This window comes from Nannobrachium achirus, assembly GCF_963921795.1.
Source record: "Nannobrachium achirus genome assembly, chromosome: 8".
Classification (NCBI taxonomy): domain Eukaryota; kingdom Metazoa; phylum Chordata; class Actinopteri; order Myctophiformes; family Myctophidae; genus Nannobrachium; species Nannobrachium achirus.
The window spans coordinates 33,343,403-33,362,643 of record NC_137817.1 but is presented as its reverse complement, the minus strand read 5'-3'; the positions used below and the strand labels follow the sequence as shown (position 1 = coordinate 33,362,643).

At 41.7% G+C, this 19,241-nt stretch overlaps 2 protein-coding genes across 2 annotated transcripts in view; both read left to right on the top strand.

The window, feature by feature from the left end:
- Nucleotides 1–1,279: 1,279 nt before the first annotated feature.
- nek8 (NIMA-related kinase 8) lies at nt 1,280–9,291 on the top strand (the record flags this gene model as incomplete). The annotated part of the gene is made up of 15 exons (XM_080731049.1): nt 1,280–1,326; nt 2,356–2,561; nt 2,889–3,121; nt 3,238–3,369; nt 3,597–3,805; nt 3,952–4,031; nt 4,106–4,290; nt 4,583–4,734; nt 5,186–5,258; nt 5,731–5,848; nt 5,989–6,139; nt 6,499–6,662; nt 7,251–7,403; nt 8,045–8,203; nt 9,263–9,291. The coding sequence occupies 15 exons, from the start codon at nt 1,280–1,282 to the stop codon at nt 9,289–9,291; spliced, it is 2,091 nt and encodes a 696-aa protein (XP_080587175.1).
- Nucleotides 9,292–11,314: 2,023 nt separating this feature from the next.
- The window catches only part of traf4a (tnf receptor-associated factor 4a), a 39,441-nt gene continuing 31,514 nt past the window's right edge, over nt 11,315–19,241 (top strand). The window contains exon 1 of the mRNA XM_080731347.1: nt 11,315–11,815. Coding sequence (XP_080587473.1) covers nt 11,673–11,815 — 143 coding nt within the window. The 5' untranslated portion in view covers nt 11,315–11,672. The remainder of the gene's footprint in view (nt 11,816–19,241) is intronic.

The window sequence follows — 19,241 nt, the reverse complement described above, 5'->3', positions numbered from 1 at the left end:
TAAAGAGTGTGAGTGTTATATTTTATTCATTTTAATCTATTTAGCTATATTGCAAAATGGCATTTGTTCCAGTTATGAGTGTGCCTAAAATGTAATAACTCACTCAGCTAATCTATGAAAACTCTTTCTGTCTGGGTCCTGGCCTGGGGCCTGATAGTATAGGTGTAGCTAGCGTATACATACATCAGTGGTTCCCAAACCTTTTAGCTCAAGGCCCAAAAGAGAAATGAGACTTGCCCGGCCCCGGGACCCAAACTAGTGAAAACAGCAGATCTACAAGCAGATCTACAAGTTCATTGTGAGATTGTAGATCGGCTATTTTCACTACTTCATTTGTTTTCTAATTTATGGGATTTCTTAGATTTTTATTTTACTAGCCCTTACCCGTTCAAAGATATGAGCTCTGAAATGATGGGCAGTGTGTGGGTTATGGGGTGTGCACTGTGCACACATATGAGGGATGGAAAGTAACTTTAACTGGTGCTTACATGATAATACAGTATGTAGGAGCATCAATGTAAGAAATACCTGTTTTGTTTAATGGCTACAGAGATACTGTATACCGATCTGCATGATTTTTGGACAACATCTGTAACAGGGCCAGACAACCCCCCTGTGCACGCGCGCACGCACACGCACACGCACACACACACACACACACACACACACACACACACACACACACACACACACACACACACACACACAGCTGGTTAAACATGTTGCCTCATGCTAGATGCAGAATAGATAAGCCTCATGCTAGATGCAGAATAGATAGTAGATACACCATAAAAATGCTATTACAGTTAGTTATATATAGTTAGTTGTGTTCATATGCTAATGTTCCAGCCACTGAGGAGAAACGCTGTGACAGACACTCACTCAGACAGACACTCAGACAGACAGACATTTGGAAAATTATATGTTTGATGTATTAATGAAATTACTTTTGCATATTTACTTTTTTCTTTTCTTTTTTTCCTTTTTTTTTTGTGAAAATTCTTTTTGGGGAATGTTTTTTGAAAATGTTTCGAAATAATAATAATTGTTTGTGGGAAACAAAAATATAAAGGAACCCATAAAAATGTGTCCGCGACCCACAAATGGGTCCCGACAATAGAGTATGGTCCCGACCCAGTGTTTGGGAACCAGTGGTCTACATTTGGGCTTTTCCTCAATTTCCTGTACGTACTTTTGTCCCTCGCTGCTTCATGTAGGGGGAGGAAAGGGTTGCCCTGGAGACGACGGAAATGTTTATTTAGTACATCTATGGAGCGCGATGGAGAAGTATGAGAAAATCAAAGTTGTTGGAAGAGGAGCCTTTGGGTAAACCGCGAATCAATTTGCTGTTTTTACATTTTGTTTTACGATAATTCATTACACTGTGCTTGTGTAGCTTTATTATTGTGCTGTCATCGAGTTATTTTCGGAAACAAAACAACATTCTGAAGTCCTTTTTCTTTCCCAAATTGAAGTGATGTGTCAGTTCTTGCTGTACGCTAGCCTACACCGCCCTGAAAGACAACTGTTCTGGCCCGCTGTCACGAGTTCACGAAATGAACTAAAACAATATACTTTTTTACGACCTGCGTCGTATGTCAGTGGGCTATTCGTTTTAACCATGGTTTTAACCGTAATGCATCTGCGAAATGCCTTAATTGCAATTGTAGGATACATTGTTGTAACCCATACCCAGTGTGTTGCTTTGTTGTACAGGCTACCATTTGCAACAGAGCTCATTTGATTTTTGTTTAGTATAGATGTTTTCATACTTTTCAATTTGAAATGCTTTTTAATTGTACAATGAAAATTGAAATAAAAGTTATTATTCTTTGCTAAATTGTAATAGGCACATTTTATTAATCAGATTTTAAGCTTTTCTTGTATTAGCCTATATTTCATACTTTTTATTTATTTTCTTTAGCAAGACAGAATATTATGGAAAGGTCATGGAATTTACACAGAGATGACATTAGCTGCATCCCCATGGGGTTCATCATTTCATCTCATGTCAAGTGTCCTATATGGATCAAGGTCCAGGGGGAGATTTTGGAAAATTATGGAAGTTTTGGAATTTTGTCAATGAAAAGAGGATCAGTGTATCAGTATTTGTTCCTCAAATCATACCTATTAGAATGCTATGCTTGCATTTACAAAACCTTTTTTCATTATTATTATTTTTTTTATCCCATGATTTTTGTAACCCATTTCTTTTTCACCCTGTGTCAATTGTTAAGTGCACCCTGGGCACTACTCTCCCTTTGCCAACCTGGGACGTTTACTGAACTTAATGGAACTATGTGAACAAGTGTCAGAAAAGTATTAAGTACCTGATTCTATTTTCTCCTGTGACAGGATAGTACACCTGTGCCGCAGGCGCGGTGATGGGGCCTTTGTGATCCTGAAGGAGATCCCAGTGGAGCAGATGTCACGGGACGAGCGCCTTGCAGCTCAGAATGAGTGTCAGGTGCTGAAACTACTGAACCACCCAAATATTATTGAATACTATGAGAACTTCCTGGAGGACAAAGCCCTCATGATAGCTATGGAGTATGCACCAGGTAAGGCCTGTGTCATATCTTATTTCATCACCCCCTTTTCCTTTGTTATGTAACAGTGAATATGACGCTGCGGTGCACAGTTCTCACCTTTCCCAGTGTAATCGTTCCGTAGGTGCTGCATACCTCTGTGTTGCCCTTGTGACATATATTCCTTGTTAGTCCGACTCCTCGAGAAGTAATCACATACAGTAGCTTGTCAGTTTCTGCTGTGATGCTTCAGGGGATGTGTGATTTGGTAACTGTAGGAGCTACTATGACAATGCAACTTATACATTACACTGCACAGGGAAGAACCTGATCTTTCGCTCTGGTGGTTACTTCATGCAGGTGGAACGCTGGCTGATTATATACAAAAGCGCTGTAACTCCTTGCTGGATGAAGACACCATCCTTCACTTCTTTGTTCAAATCTTACTGGCCCTTTACCATGTGCACAATAAACTCATTTTGCACAGGGACCTGAAGACACAGAACATTCTCCTTGACAAGCACCAGATGATTGTCAAAATTGGTGACTTTGGAATCTCCAAAATCCTTGTCAGCAAGAGCAAAGCTTACACAGTGGGTGAATTTGAATATAATTCTGCTGTAGTTACTTAATTCCGGCCACAAACATTCACACACACCCAAGATTAATAATATCCCATGACACAACATGCCATTTTGTCTTCCCCTAGGTGGTTGGGACTCCATGCTACATCTCCCCTGAGCTGTGTGAAGGGAAGCCATATAATCAGAAGAGTGACATTTGGGCCCTAGGCTGCGTGCTATATGAGCTAGCCAGCCTTAAGAGAGCCTTTGAAGCTGCTGTACTGAAACATTTTCTTTCACAGTATTTTCACATTTTCGTTTATCCTTGATTCATTCATCTTTGAAGTGCTATTTTTAATCTCAATTAAAGTGGGTTGGATTTTTAACTTAAATATCCCAAATCCCTTTTTTTTTATTATTGTTGCATGCATTAGATCTTCAAGTATGACACTGATCCATTATTGTCCATTTGTTAAGGTTGCGCCCACTTCTCTTTATGTTTCAGAATCTACCTGCCCTGGTTCTGAAGATCATGAGTGGTACCTTTGCTCCAATTTCTGACCGATACAGCCCAGAGCTCAGACACCTCATCCTGAACATGCTCAATCTAGACCCATCCAAACGGCCTCAGCTCAATGAAATCATGGCTCTCCCCATATGTATCAGGCCCCTCCTTAATCTCTACACCGATATTGGCAATGTGAAAATGCGGAGGTAATTCATTTAACTATGAACAATAATAGGTGGTACTCATGGATATGTGACATTTAGATTTAACATATGTGCAATCAAAGCACATAATATGTATTCTTCACTACTACGTAATAAGTACTTTTAACTATTATGTATTACTTTTCTAGAATTGAGAAGCCGCTCTCTGCTGTACATTCGGGTCCTCATGGTAGACCAGGGGGAAGAATGCCAGGCAACAGATCCAGATGTTAGTAATGTCCATCTGTAGGTGAACATTTAACACTATAAATGCATGCTACTGTATGTTCTTAGCTGATCTAGATGTAATTCTAGGTCTAGGAACAGGAAAAGTGCACTCCCTCCCACTGTCCTCTGTGTACACGTGGGGCAGTGGCATTTCGACGCCTCTCCGTCTGCCCATGCTGAACACTGAGGTGCTGCAGGTGTCCCTGGGCCGCACTCAGAAGATGGGGGTCACAAAGTCAGGTCGACTTATCACCTGGGAGGTTTGTGTGCTCTGGGAGTTGTTTGTTTGGACAAACCCTTTCCACGCTTTATGATATTATCAATCAATTACCTTTTTATATTTGCTTTAGTCACTCTCCTGTGTATAGCAGCTTTACGGCTTTCAATTTGTACCAACAATGTGTATTTCTCCAATGTGCTCTGTCCTCACAACTGCTTATTTATTTGGTGCAGTGTTTATTTCTCCATCTGTGACTCAGAAAGTAACCAATGGTCCATTTGGATACATTTGTTTTGTTCAGAGTTAAATTAACTAAGGATTTTCCCATTTAGGCTCCATCAGTAGGATCTGGGGAGCCCAGTCTGCCTGGTGCGGTGGAGCAGATGCAGCCTCAGTTCATTTCACGCTTTCTTGAGGGTCAGTCGGGAGTCACAATCAAGTCTGTGTCCTGCGGTGATCTCTTTACCACCTGCATGACAGGTTTGTATAGAGACCATCTCTCTTTGGATAGCCATCAATATAGTATGCTAGTGTGTGGGGTTTTACTACTGGAAATCAGTGTTTATACTTTGTGTTTGTTTTTGCCTTTACACACTGTAGCACAGATAGATTTGGAAAGTGAGGCTGCAATAACCTTTTATATATACATTTAACAAGATGGAACATTATTTTTCAGTGTGAAGGTGTACTGTGTGATTTCATATAGTGATGCATTTTTAGAGGCATGCATCTCCAGGAAGCATCTCCATCATTGAAGGAAGATAACACAGAATTAAGGGACCATTCTCCTCGCTTAATCACCTCTCCCATTGACACTTATCACTGTGGCAGATTAGTATTCCATTTTTAGGGATTATGGACAATGTGTTGGTCCACACAATAATCACCAACTAATAGTCTGTCTAATCCCCTTTTTATTGTCAATTTGCAGACAGAGGTATTATCATGACATTTGGAAGTGGAAGTAATGGTTGTCTAGGACATGGCAATTTCAATGATGTAATACAGGTAAATGTCTACCCATTTAGAGGGAAATAAAGTTTGTGAGTTGTTGCTTATTTCTAGAATTTCCTCACAGTATCACCTTCTGGCTTCTGCTCATAGGTGCCATAGTATAAAACTCCTTGCTGCTGAGACATTCCTTGTGATTCAGGCTTTAATTCATCATTATAAATTCCACAAAGTTGTTTATTACTCACATTCAGATTGTAATTTTGATAGCTGGCTGCAAGAATGATTTAATTCAATCTGTCACATACATAATACATTCAAGTAGTAATTTATGTTTCACAGTTGTGGATGATTGAAGCTGCATGTTACTTTTTCAATATGCAGTGAAGTGAGAGAGGAGGATCAATTTTGAATAATAAATTGTATAGTCTATTGGAATAACGGTGGTTGGGTATATTAGTCATGGATATCAGTTATGACACAGAGATGGAGCTTGATATAGACTTTCCATGTTTTTTTCCGTCTCTAGCCCAAGATAGTGGAAGCACTGCTTGGCTATGAGCTGGTTCAGGTGTCATGTGGTGCTTCCCATGTGCTTGCAGTGACCAATGAAAGGGAAGTATTTGCTTGGGGAAGAGGAGACAATGGTAATTGAGCCATGCTGTCTTTTTAATCACTGTTTTTTGTGTGTGTTTTCTATGTGATGTTGTTATGACACTGATGCAATGCATATGAGAAAACTTTCCATTTGACTTGATTGTTCAGATTTCTGTTCCTCCTCTCAAAGGTCGCCTTGGCCTAGGCACCCAAGACTCCCACAACTCACCCCAGCAGGTGTGTGTTCCTGTGGAATTTGAGGCCCAGAAGGTTTTGTGTGGCGTCGACTGCTCCATGATCATTGGCACTCAGTACAAGATTCTGGCCTGTGGAAGCAACAGGTATGCATCTTTTGTTATTTCTTTCTGGCAATTGTATATTTGATGGGAGGTTTGAAAGGGATTGTATGTCTTCATTTTCGTATTTGCACATTCTGTGAGGCAACATTATTTCACCATTACAAACACCTCATTGTCGATCTTTTACTCACTATGGTTTGGGACAGGAAGTAGAGCCCTATGAGTAAGAGGGTGTATGTCAGCCCCAAGTGGAGACAGCATTGCTCAGATACCAGTGGCTTAGTGTGTGTGTGTGTGTGTGTGTGTGTGTGTGTGTGTGTGTGTGTGTGTGTGTGCGCGCGCGCGTGCATGTGCGTACGTACATAGTACCCCAGGTGAATTTAAAAATTTGTTGTGCTCAGGTTTAACAAGCTGGGATTGGATAAGATAAATGTTGGAGAGGAGCCGAGCCCCACTGACCAGGTTGAAGAATTGCACTCATTTACCCCTGTCCAGTCAGCCCCACTAAACATAGAGAAGATTGTCTACATTGACATTGGAACATCCCACTCTGTTGCTGTTACAGGTGAAATTATATTCTCTTTTGTCACTTATGCCCTATTTAAAAATTGAACCTCTGTTCGAAGTGGAGCTGTGTGTGTGTGTGTGTGTGTGTGTGTGTGTGTGTGTGTGTGTGTGTGTGTGTGTGTGTGTGTCTGTGTGTGCAACAGCGCCCCTCCCTTAACATGTGTGGTCAGAAAAGGTTACTGCAGGCTACAGACAGACAGACAGACAGACACGGAGACAGACAGACAGACAGACAGACCCACACACACGGCCACGTATAGGGAGCTTGTGTTCCACACAGCTCCAAAAATAATGAAAATAGCCATCTCACATGTCGTATTGCAACATACAGTATGTTGTGAGCTTGTATATCTCATTATTATTATTATTTCATTTGTCTAATGACAATTAAACAACACAAAAAAAAGCTGAAGCTTGTTTTCATTGTGGTATACATACCATCCTCCACAAGTACATCCATGCAATGTATTTTCTGAAAGTAGACATATAGTATGTCATGTTGCCTCTCTGGTTACAGTGAATCGTGTGTTTTCTTTGCCCATGGTTATGTTGGTTGTGCGTAATGTCATTTTGTTACTTTGCCCAGAAAAGGGCCAGTGCTTTACCTTTGGCAGTAATCAGCATGGACAGATGGGCTGTAGTTCCCGACGTACTAGCCGCGTGCCCTACCTCGTGCCAGGGTTACATGGCATCACCATGGCTGCTTGTGGGGATGCGTTCTCCTTAGCTATTGGATCTGGTAAGTGGTGGACAATTGAGATAACTATATATACAGAATACACACACACATACACACACACACACGCACGCACGCACGCACGCGCGCGCACACACACGCGCGCGCGCGCGCGCGCGCGCGCACACACACACACACACACACACACACACACACACACACACACACACACACACACAGTTTGTGTTACTGATGGATCACCCTGACAGCCACACCAAAGCTGAAGTCCCAGTCTCTGTGTAGAATAGATGTATGAATCCTGCGGGAGCAATGTCCATCTATCTGACCTAACCTCGCGTCACCAGGCTTTCCGCTGGGGGAAAGCCTGGTCTTCGTTTACTAAACGGGCCGTTTGATCCGGTCTAGACCGGATGGGCTCCTACGTCATTTTGTATTCAAAACGGACTACACTTTGGCAGGAAACACCAAATCGGAAACAGTTTCAACCCAGTTAGCGCATGCGCAAGTAGTTACGGGTTAAAACAGTTTCCGATTTGGTGTTTCCTGCCAAACTGTAGTCCGTTTTGAATACAAAATGATGTAGGAGCCCATCCGCTCCCGACCGGATCAAAAGCCCGAAATTGGAAGCCGTCCCAGGCTAATCTGACCAGTATGTTTTCTTTCTCTTTCTGCTCTTGTCTCAGAAGGAGAGGTGTATACCTGGGGAAAGGGGGCCCGTGGTCGCCTAGGAAGAAAAGAAGAGGATTCTGGGATACCGAGGGCAGTGCAGCTCGACGAGAGTCACCCGTTCACGGTGACATCTGTGGCTTGTTGTCATGGCAACACTCTACTGGCAGTGAAACGTAATATTTCACCTATGACCTTTTGTTAAGAAATGTTATGATACGGGACACGGTGGCGCAGTCGGCAGAGCTGGTCCTGGGTTCGATTCCTGTTGTGGGTGCTGGGGGCGTGTTCTCTCCTCCGTGTCATCAGTGCCCATACCCTAGGTGGGGTTGGCAAAAGGGCCTTTCTGTGTGGAGTTTGCATGTTCTCCCCGTGTCTCCTAGGGTAGTTACCCTCACAAAAACATGCAGTAATCCTGGTCTCTATTCTGCCTCCCCCTGGCTAGCCAGGGCGCCTGATGGAGGTGAAAGGAACTGGTTAAATTACATGTTCCTTCCATGCGCTACGTCCAACTGGGGAAACTCCCTGTCAGGTGAAAAGAAGTGACTTGGACTCGTCATGCAGAGAAAGGAAGCATGAGGTCAGTCCGGGAGTGTAGCGCCCAGGATTACATTAGATAATTGACACCCGGTGAAAAATGGGTTACAAAATCGTGGGATAAAAATTTTAAAAGAAAAAAAGAAATGTTATGATATAGCCATAACAACATTTTGTCAAAGTCTGAGATAAAACCAAGGCTACTGAAAAGATTAAAATGGATGCAGATTTAGAAAATATTATATTGAAAATAAGTAAAACATCTTAGTGTTATCCCTGGAAGAGACAGAAATGCAGGTGGTGTCTATTTTTAAACATACTAGACTGGTGCCTGTCTACTCTGGGGCCATGCAAGTCGAGAATACATGACACATCACCCGTTGTACAATACTCCTGTTATCTGATGTACTCATTCATTGCATCTTTTGGCATTTCCGGTGTATTTCCAGCGTCATGTGCGAGTGTTGGGTCCAGACTCCAGACACAATAATTATGCTAAATAGTGTTTTCAGAAATTGTCAAAAACCATGTTTATGCGGAATGGTTATTGTTGTACCAAAATATATTAAATATCGTTATATATTTAAAAAATGTATACTTTTGTTTAATTGAAAAGGTTACACAGTATAGTTTAGTGTCAATATCGTCATGGAATGAGTGCTGATGAGTATACTCTTATCTTTTCCCTGTTTATACAGCTTTGCTTGAGGAATCCGTCCCTAGATGATTTTGTCCTGAAGAGTGTTCTTCACCTCCTCTGTGTCCGACTTGAACGCCTGCAAGGGATGTCAGTCAACTTGATTGAAGGGTAGCTTTCTCGTCCAAGAGGTTTTAATTGAATAAGAACAATAAAGATATTAGGTCAAGCTTTTCACTGACAAAGGAAGTGCATTTCACAAGCAAGTACTGTAAACTTATTGCAATTGCATTTGCAGGAAGTCAATGTGGCTCTTTCAAGCACACCTTTTTGTCTTCTTTTGAGAGTGGGGTTACCGTGATGAAAGACACACCCCAGCAGAAAGTCAAACTGGTTAGGTCTCTATTAACCCTTTGCTGAATGAGTTGTGTGGGAAAAGAATGGTTCTCATGTTTGACACTTGACTTCTAGCACTTAAATGAATTAAGTAACGACATTCATCTTGAGCACATTGCCAAGGGTCATGTTGTGTTTTATTGGATTAGTCCACATATTCTTGTAGGTAATCTATGTATATTATTAAGACTAGTTAAGGGTAAACATTTAAAAAATATCAGATCTACAAGCTCATACCGTGTCACACTGCGGCACATTGTGAGCTTGTAAATCGGCTATGTTAATGTCACTATTATACAGTATAAAATAACGCTCAAGTGGTTAATGGAATCGTAGATATAAAAAAATGATCTACAAAAACAAAAAATATGTTGATTATTCGATTAATCGAAAGAAATTATCGATAGAATAATTTGTGAGAAGGTAGTTGCAGCCCTATTGCCAATAAACAGTCTAAGCATTAAGCTCTGGGCTAATTTGTATTCCTACAGTGGATGGTGTTGCAGTAGGCCTACTGTAATTTTGCATCTTTTTGGTAGAACCTGTAAATATATTGTAATTAATTGAAATTCATGTCATCTTTTGATTTAGGCTGTATGTGTATTGCATAAATTACGTTCAAAACACGTCTGCTGCCAAAACAATGTCCTCAAGACACCTGTTATTTAGTGTGTCATTGTCCCTTTGTTCTCCAGTATGCAAAGTACATATTGCCAATCTCCTTCTAATGTCTTTTGATGTCAGTTACATTGTTGATGTAATTGACCATTTGTGCCATCATCACTGCCAGTGCTACAAATTACATGTTGCTAATTCTTTGTGATCTGATTCTTTTATTGATAACAATGAAAATTGTTATTGAATCTCTAAATAGGAGCTAATCATGTCAATATGTAATTATGTTATCAATACAATGCATTTTTATATTTTATATATTTATGTACGAATATTACATGAAATAGAAAGCATGGATTTATTACCATTGCTTTTCTGTATGATGATGTAATGATGATGTAATTCAGTGGCAATACAGTGTCTTATATTTTAACTACACCCAATTAAACCCTCCCCAAGAAGCCCCTGTTGTTTTCCTCTCGCTCTTGACAATAGAGCTTGATTTGATTGTCTGTGTTTTTGTTGCAAATAGGCAGTAGAAATATAGTTGTGTCCTGTGTAAACATACAAGACCAGAGTAGGCTACATTCTTTTGTTTGGTCAACCGCCAGGGGGCATTTATCCCCACGAGATCAAAATACCCATTACGTCAATTAGTCCGTGTGTGGCTGTCCTCCGATTCTCCCTTTAAAACAAAACCTGGGTCTGGGGTCTTTCTTCAGCACAGCACATTAGTCATCATTATTATTCGTTACGTGAGCTTTATAATTAGCTTGGCTCAAGTTGACTGTATGCCTGTACACTGTACTCTCCTGTCATGGTGCATTGGCCGTGGCCATTTGACAGACAAAACAGATACAAAAAAAAACATCTTATTTTCTGTACTAACATAACATCATACCGGAGGCTACTACTGCAGTTCGATTAATGTCCACTTTGAATACAGACTAGAGGGGGAGGATAAGGGGGGGTCAAATGAAACATACACGCCGGGTTTGGACTCCTCCCGCAGGGAGGAGGAGTGGGCGGGACTCGCTCTACCTAAACACATCCAGGGATATGCATTGTGTTCCCCATCTGTCAGTACTGCATCTACACACAGACACAAACACGCCGATAGGACCGAGAAGAATCCCGTATTGTCGACCCGCGGAAGGCTGTCAGGAGAATCTGTATTCGTGTCCAGGCTTTGCTTTTGTCGCTGTCATTCACCCGATCGCTGGAAGGACGGAGGAGGAGGACGGGGGGACCGAAACGCACGATAAATATCTCCCCGTTTCGACACAAGACGATCGTTCGGTGGCGAAGGAGGGACATGAACGTCGCAGCGGCCCCCTGTCGTTCATCGGCGTAAAAGCGAGCCCACGTTATTGCTTTAGCATTGAAACGGGACAAAGAGCGTCCGTCCACCTGTACTGAAGGCCCCGAGACGGCGATCTCTTTTTGCAGCAGCAGCAGCAATGCCGGGTTTTGATTACAAGTTCCTCGAGAAACCAAAGAGAAGGTTCCAGTGTCCCCTGTGCAGCAAGGCGATGCGCGAGCCAGTCCAAGTCTCTACCTGTGGCCACCGATTCTGTGACACCTGTCTGCAAGAATTTCTAAGGTAAGGGGGTGATTTAGCCCTGAATACAGGACTCTCATATACATGAGAGTCCTGGTGCCGCCTCAACATGAGGAGTAGTGGGCAATCGAGCCCTTAACGGTTTGAGCTAGGAACGTCAGATTTCAAAAATAAAGTGCTTACCTAAGCCAACTTTGATAACAATTTGACGCCGCACAACGTTCATTACACGCCGCTACCGGATTGTTGAATAAAAAGCATTTTTGTCCGAAATTATTTTGCTTAACATAGGACGTCCGCCTCTAGTGGACAGTCGCGTCATCTCCGGTTGATCATTGTAGTGAACGGAGATGATGCGATGACGCGACTGTCCACTAGAGGCGGACGTCCTATGTTAAGCAAAATAATTTCGGACAAAAATGCGTTTTATTCAACAACCGGGGAGCGGCGTGTAATGAACGCTGTGCGGCGTCAAATTGTTATCAAAGCTGGCTTGGGTAAGCACTTTATTTTTGAAATCTGACGTTCCTAGCTCAAACCGTTAAGGGCTCGATTGCCCACTACTCCTCATGTTGAGGCGGCACCAGGACTCTCATGTATATGAGAGTCCTGTATTCAGGGCTAGGGGGTGATTGTGTGCGCGCGTGTCGTGTGTGTGTGTGTGTGTGTGTGTGTGTGTGTGTGCGTGCGTGTGTGTGCGCGCGCGCGTGTGTGCGTGCACGTGCTCGTGTGTGCGTGAGAGAGCCACCACTGACTGTAGGCGATACTACTGTAGGCTACAGCCGTGTCGTGTCTAGTTTCGGTGGAGCTACTGTAAATAAAGGATGTGTGTAGGTGTGTCCTCCTCACCTTGCCTTCACCCTGTGTTGGTGTTTAACACTAAAACATACATCAGTTCAATAGACTGTCACTAGTACGCCATTCTACGAACCTATTGTGTTTTTGTACGTTGTTCAATGTTGGTGTCAAATAAATATAGGGTTACCGTTTGAAAGTCATGCTTTGCAACACATGTGACCCCATAGAGACAAGACAATGTAAGTTCAGTCTAACCCTCAGCGATTAAGTTGCGCTGTTAACTGATAATAGAACGTTTGTCTGTTAGAAATAGAATAGGACAGGTCACTGTCACTGACTAGATATAGCCTATATTGCAGGCCTTACATTTGAACAATTGTGTGTGTGTGTGTGTGTGTGTGTGTGTGTGTGTGTGTGTGTGTGTGTGTGTGTGTGTGTGTGTGTGTGTGTGTGTGTGTGTGTACAGAAGGCTATGTAGCCTTACTAGCCTACTATGTAGCCTTGTACTTTTAATGTATGGTTCAAGTATATTCATACACCAAGGCTGGATGAGAGCCTCTGCCCTCCACCCTGTCTGTCATTTTGCCCCGGGGCTGTTGCCTATTTAGATTTGGGGTCAGGGGCAGAGAAGCAGACTGGGGCATTTGGTGCATGCCTTGTTTGAAAGATTTCACACATCCCATCATGGGATGGGAATAAGGCACCCAAGACACAGAGGGACTCTTCCACTGCAAGGTCATGTGTCTCTAAAATGCAGCTTCCATATTAATCCCCTCACTAGTGGTAGTGTTCTTAAAGGTGACCAAATTCATTTGATGGACAACGGATATGACTAAGTATTGTTAATTATTTAATGAATTTCATGATTAATTAGTAAGTAGTAGAACCTTTATTCCTCTATTTTATGTATTCACTATTCAGTGCTATAAATATTACTTATGTTCAATGCTCGTTGTCAGGCAGAGAAAAGACTGGGTGGCTAAGCTATATTTAATAGGCAGTTAAAAAAGACATGCTTCAGAAATGTAAGCACTGAAGTTTTTGTTTTAAATGAAATCTATTTTGTCCGCTCTTATTAAGTAGTAATTATCACATATTCACATTGGGCCTTTAATACATAAGAGAGCCAGCCATGTTTTGAGACGGAATTAAACAGCTTTATGCCCTCTACTCTGGTTGGCTGTGCTTGATATGCTGAATAATACACATAGAGAAGGACGAGTGATCACTGCTGAATAATCAGTTTTCCATGCCATTCATATAACAATAGAAAGATGATTTGTTGCAACAATTCAACATGTACATCTCATGTTATCAGGGATGTAAGATCCAGCATGCATGCAGCTGAGTTCATTGAGTGGGCTTCAACTCTTTTAAGTGGCAAAGTGTGTCAGGAGAGGCCGGACACATTTCAGCACCCAGGGATGGACAGCACAAAGGGTTAGCATGTCTCATTCTAACCGGAGTACCAGTTTATTGAAGCTGACAGAGTAGTTAGCTAATGCTCTTTACCCATTGTGCTTCTAGGTTGATCCTCTCCTTTAAGTTATTGTGGGCTGTATGAGATTCAGTGTAGGCTTGCCAACTCAGTCTGCCCACTTTCACTCTTGACAGTGGTGTCATTGTAACTTTGGAACTCACCAGCTTCTGTAACAATAAGCTTCCCAAAATCAATGTTCCCTCGCCACAGCATGGCAGGCTATGAATCCTGGTCTTCAAGTAGGGCAGCACGATATTGACCAAATAAAATATGACCATATCTTTGACCAAATGCAGAATATCTTAATATCAATAATGTGACAATATTTTGGGGGTTGACTATTGGTGCTGCCAGAAGATATTTACACATTTCTGAGAAATGATCACTAATGTGGAAGTGATGACCAAAACAGGTAGAGGTATTTGTTGTTCATTTCACAGCAAGTGAACCATCAAATACATTCAGACATTTGATTCATTTGCAGTGTTTAAGAAAAGACAACATTACACTTAACGTTAGGATGATCAAAATCCCAGACAAGGCAATATCAAGTCTCATATCACAACATTGATACATCACCCAACTCCATCTTGAACTTGAAGAGATTGAATTTCAGTGTATAACATTGCAGGTTAATGCGAACGTCTTTTAAAATGGGGTAAGCATCGTTTCATCTAGTCACATTTAAATGTTTTCAGATGATCTAAGAGTTACATTTAATGAAAGGCACATAAGGAAGGGGGAAAAAAAACCGAATGGCCTTCCTTTGCTTTGCCACGGCTTAATGGTGAAAAGAGTTGGTGTATAGCTCTCTGTTTGCTGGCACGTGATTCTAATGGGCTGTGTTTCCGCCACGGAAGGAATGTGTAAATACTATACAGCAGCAGCCCTGGAGGCTGCCCTAGCTCTGAGGGAGAGTCATGGGGTAGAGGCAGCCCTTCCCTCCAGGCTTAACACTCCAGCATTCAAATGTGAGTCACATGTCTCAACATTTCACCACGTGCTGATTAGGCCTCACCTTTATTTGAGCATTAATATGTTTGGGCTCTTATTGGTGAGAAATAAACACTTATTGGTATTTAATCAAAATGTCCTCAGGTTTTTGGGCTGATGCCCATGTGCCACACATGGCATGGCCCATGGGTCATCAATCTTGGCTGCAGTGAGCCAGAGCTATGTCATACAGTGTTACTGTGGTGTCTCTGTGGGAATGATACAGTGCCTGGCCTTGACAAGGGTGTAATTGGTTTGTTCTGCTCTGTAAGTTCTTCCTAGGCATAAACAGTGATTCTGTAAGTTCTAACTCAGACCCTCCTGTCACAGGAAGCTCCGAAGTGGACTAATATGAAAATCTTTCATGGGTCAGTTATTCACTCCCAGGAATTGGTGTGTTGAGTGGTTTTGGAACAGTGATGATTCACTGACATGTCAAAGTTTTTGCTGACGTGGCAGTAGGCAATAGACCAGTCAATTTTTCAGCCGTAGTCTCCCACACTTGTATAATCTGAACGCCCTTGTGATGAATCCATCCTTGATGCGATCAGCTTCCACCCCTTCTTGCTTTCTTTCTTTCATCATCAGCCCGTTTGCTCTTCACTCCCAGAAAGTTTCTGCAGAAGAATAGCGTATTTGTAGACAGGCTGAGTTTCTTGGAAGGAAGAAAGGGCGCATTGGTGTGATCTGGAACAACACAGGGATGGATTAGACTTTTGGAAGAATTTGAACAACATGTACATCAGCATGTGTGCATGCGCGCACATGCACGCACAGAATTGGTTAGAGGAACGCGTACAGAGGCACATTACATCTGCTGGGATAACGGGTGTTCCTTATAGATGTTGTGTGTAGGTTTGCCACTCTTGGGCAGCTGGGCTTTTGTGTGTGTGTGTGTGTGTGTACGGCTCTATCCTGCATGGGACTTATGCCATGGAAGACTAATGAATGACTGTGTTTTCATCCCCATCCTTTGGTGCATCACAGAGCCATATTCACAGTCCCCCCCACAGGTGTCCCAAAGCCACACAGGCGTCCTGGCTGTCCACATCCGGGAGGAAGGGGACTTTGCGATCCAACCCCCTTCTGACTACAATGTTGGGTCAGTGGAGCTGCACAGAGAAGACTTGTTGTTTAGCTGGTTGAGTGATTGGAGCCCCCAGGCCTGGGCTCTGCACTGATGGTCTGTTTGAAGCTTCCTCAGAGCTGTGCACTGAAGATGCTGTCTAGGGTAACCGGAAGAGTGGGCACCTAAACACTGTGGGCACCTCAATGTTAATGAATTTGGAAAATGGTCTGAAGTAAATGTAAAGTATATATGATTTGAACAAGTGACATTTAAGGCCTAATATTTCTACAATTGCTACAAATTGTCGCAAAAACTGTGACTAGCCAGTCATATGGCATGGACAAGAAGTTGAAGGATAAATTTAGGTCTGATAATCATGTATACGGTATATTAAAATCTTTTATACTTAACATTACTTCATACCATTTTCAAATTCTTATTTGTTTTATATTTAGGAAAGAAATGTAACATTGAGGAGCCCACAATGTTTAGGTGCATACTCTTCCTGCACCCTGTCCAGAAGTGTTGCACTTGGATTTGACAGCTGGAAACAGCTCTATAGATATTTTAGATTTGTGTGTAAGGTAATGGGCACTGGCACAGAAAAGCAGGATAAAATGAGAGAACACATCTTAATATAGGCCTATGCTGAAATACAACAGTAGCTAGCCTAGTTGTAGAATTATAAATATTCTCATTATTCTGCCTATGGGGTGTATCTTTATCCAGGGCTGCTGCATGTTATTTTCTAATCGTTCTTAAGTCACCTTAAGAAATGCTGCTTGGAGGTGTTTCTGGAGAAGTGAATAGTATAGGTTGCTACTACTACATGTTGCTGAATGTCACTGTCGTTGAATGGATTGAACCTGGCATCGCAATCACATAGACCTTCAAACAGAGCTTTTACTGATCTCTAAAACATAACACAGTTGTTTACTTCATTGCATTTGATTTATGTGTAGCTTAGCACTTGCTGAAATATAATTTCAGAAATGCATCCCTTTCCTCTGACAGAAACTTTGCTCCTCCTTGCTTTACTGTCTTTGTGACTCGCATTAGAGCCTGTTCGATACTGTATATCAGTTTGGCCAAAATATGGGTCATTATTTGACTTGTTTGACCACATCGGTATTTGCAATTATGCAGCTGATATTTGGCAGACATTGTTTTCAAAAATATTAAAAAAATTGCAGTCTAGAAGCTCTAGCTCACACAGATAGATTGGCTTTTTTTACGTTTTGAAAAGGGCTCAAGTGGAGTTTGTATATTTTATATTTACTTGTTAAATGTTCTTTTTATATATTGAAGTTTAATATACAGTACTTTTTTTAATTTTATCTATCAAAATGTTATTTGTTTATTTTTATTCATTCGTTTGCTTATATGTTAAATATACTTAACTTTAGAAACACTTTTTGCATTTTTTTTGTTGTCAAAATACCTGACAAAACATCTCTAATTGGTGGTCTAGGATTCTGCCAAATTGGTATCGGATACAACAATCTGGCATCGGTCGGGCTCTAACCCACATGGCCCTGTACAAGTGCTAGTGACACTGGTGAGATCACACTTTCCATCCTTTTGGGAATATGGTACAAACCCTTGTTTTGCTGAGATTTGACCCTGGAGCTTGTTCAACCCATAAGATAAATGTGAGTCAGATCTTTGCAGGATGAGGCAATAGCGGAGGGTCTCCTGGGAAGATGCTGAGGGGCTTTAGAGGTCCAGCTGTGATGATGACATGTCTGACATAATCTTTTCATCTTTTCACCCAGCTGCAGAGCTTTGTACTGTACTACTAACAGTTACACTACTAAGAGATTTAAGTTGGCAGATTGTGAAAGCTGTTTGTTTAAATGTTTCCCATAGCTCATTGTTGTTATAAGTTAAGCTTATGTGACTAAATGCACTTGTCTTGGGATGGACTTTACAGACAAGGCACTTAAAATTCTTTGGATTCTTTTCCATTGAAATCCTCTCCAAACACAACACTCCCATAGTGACCAGTTCTCTGGACGTCAGCTCTTGACCACAGTCTGTGTGCTACAAAGAAGAGACTTCTAATCAGTTTATCAACAAAAGAACATTCATGAAGCAGTCCAATAGCTGATTATGAACTTGTCTGAACTTGCCCATGACTATAGGGCCTCCTACTGAAACAGATCTGCCAACCCTGTGGGCCAAACAAAGAGGCAAAACATTCCAGCTATGCAGTGGATCACCTTGCCCTTCACGTGAGCATGCTGGGACCGGGCTGCTAAAACCAAACCCAATTGCTGGAGCCCAGCCAATTGGCCCATATCTCAAAGCATGGCCAGTGCTTACATGTGCACAGGTATGCACGCTATGTGAAACAACTTAAGATAAAGATGTGTTTATCATAACACATTAAGCTCTGCGCTCACAGTCACACTCCTGCATGATCTACAGGTGTCCATTGCAGAGTAAACCAGAGGTGTGCTTCCAAACAGCTTATTATGAGTCATTCACGCATACCATCATACTGTAAGACTGTGCAATCATGTTTTAAGTCGCTTTGTTTCAAATACCTTTGTAATGAAGGCTTTTTGTGGGTGAATAAACAATAAATGGCCCATATGAACATTTCAAGGTTGAGCCGCAGACATGGAACATTTTATGGCGCGTGCTAAGCAGCTCAACCTTCCAGAACCACATAGTGCACAGTGTGGCTACATCTGCGCTCTGCTCCCTGTTGTGCTAATTGACGTCCCCCAATCTGTTTGTGTTGTGCACAGGTCACTGCACTGGATATAAAGCTGACTGCTCTATGCACCTACTTATGCATAAAGTAGCACATACATACATGCACAACACACATACTGTATACAGTCAATAATGGGATCAGTTAACTTAATTACACATCTCTTTCAACTATACATACTGAATGATCTTTTTTTTTTACTTAATAAAATGCAATAATATGCATGAAAAGTTGGGTAGCTAAAAAGTTGGGTAGCTAAATTCACTGGCATTTACTTTAAGAAAAACAAATTAAAGCAGAGTTTGTTAACTTAATTGTGAACAGAATATAAGCTGGTTTAATGGGCTCTTTCAATCTTAAATTAGCTCATATAAATCTGTGTCAGCACTGTAATTGTTTTGTGTAA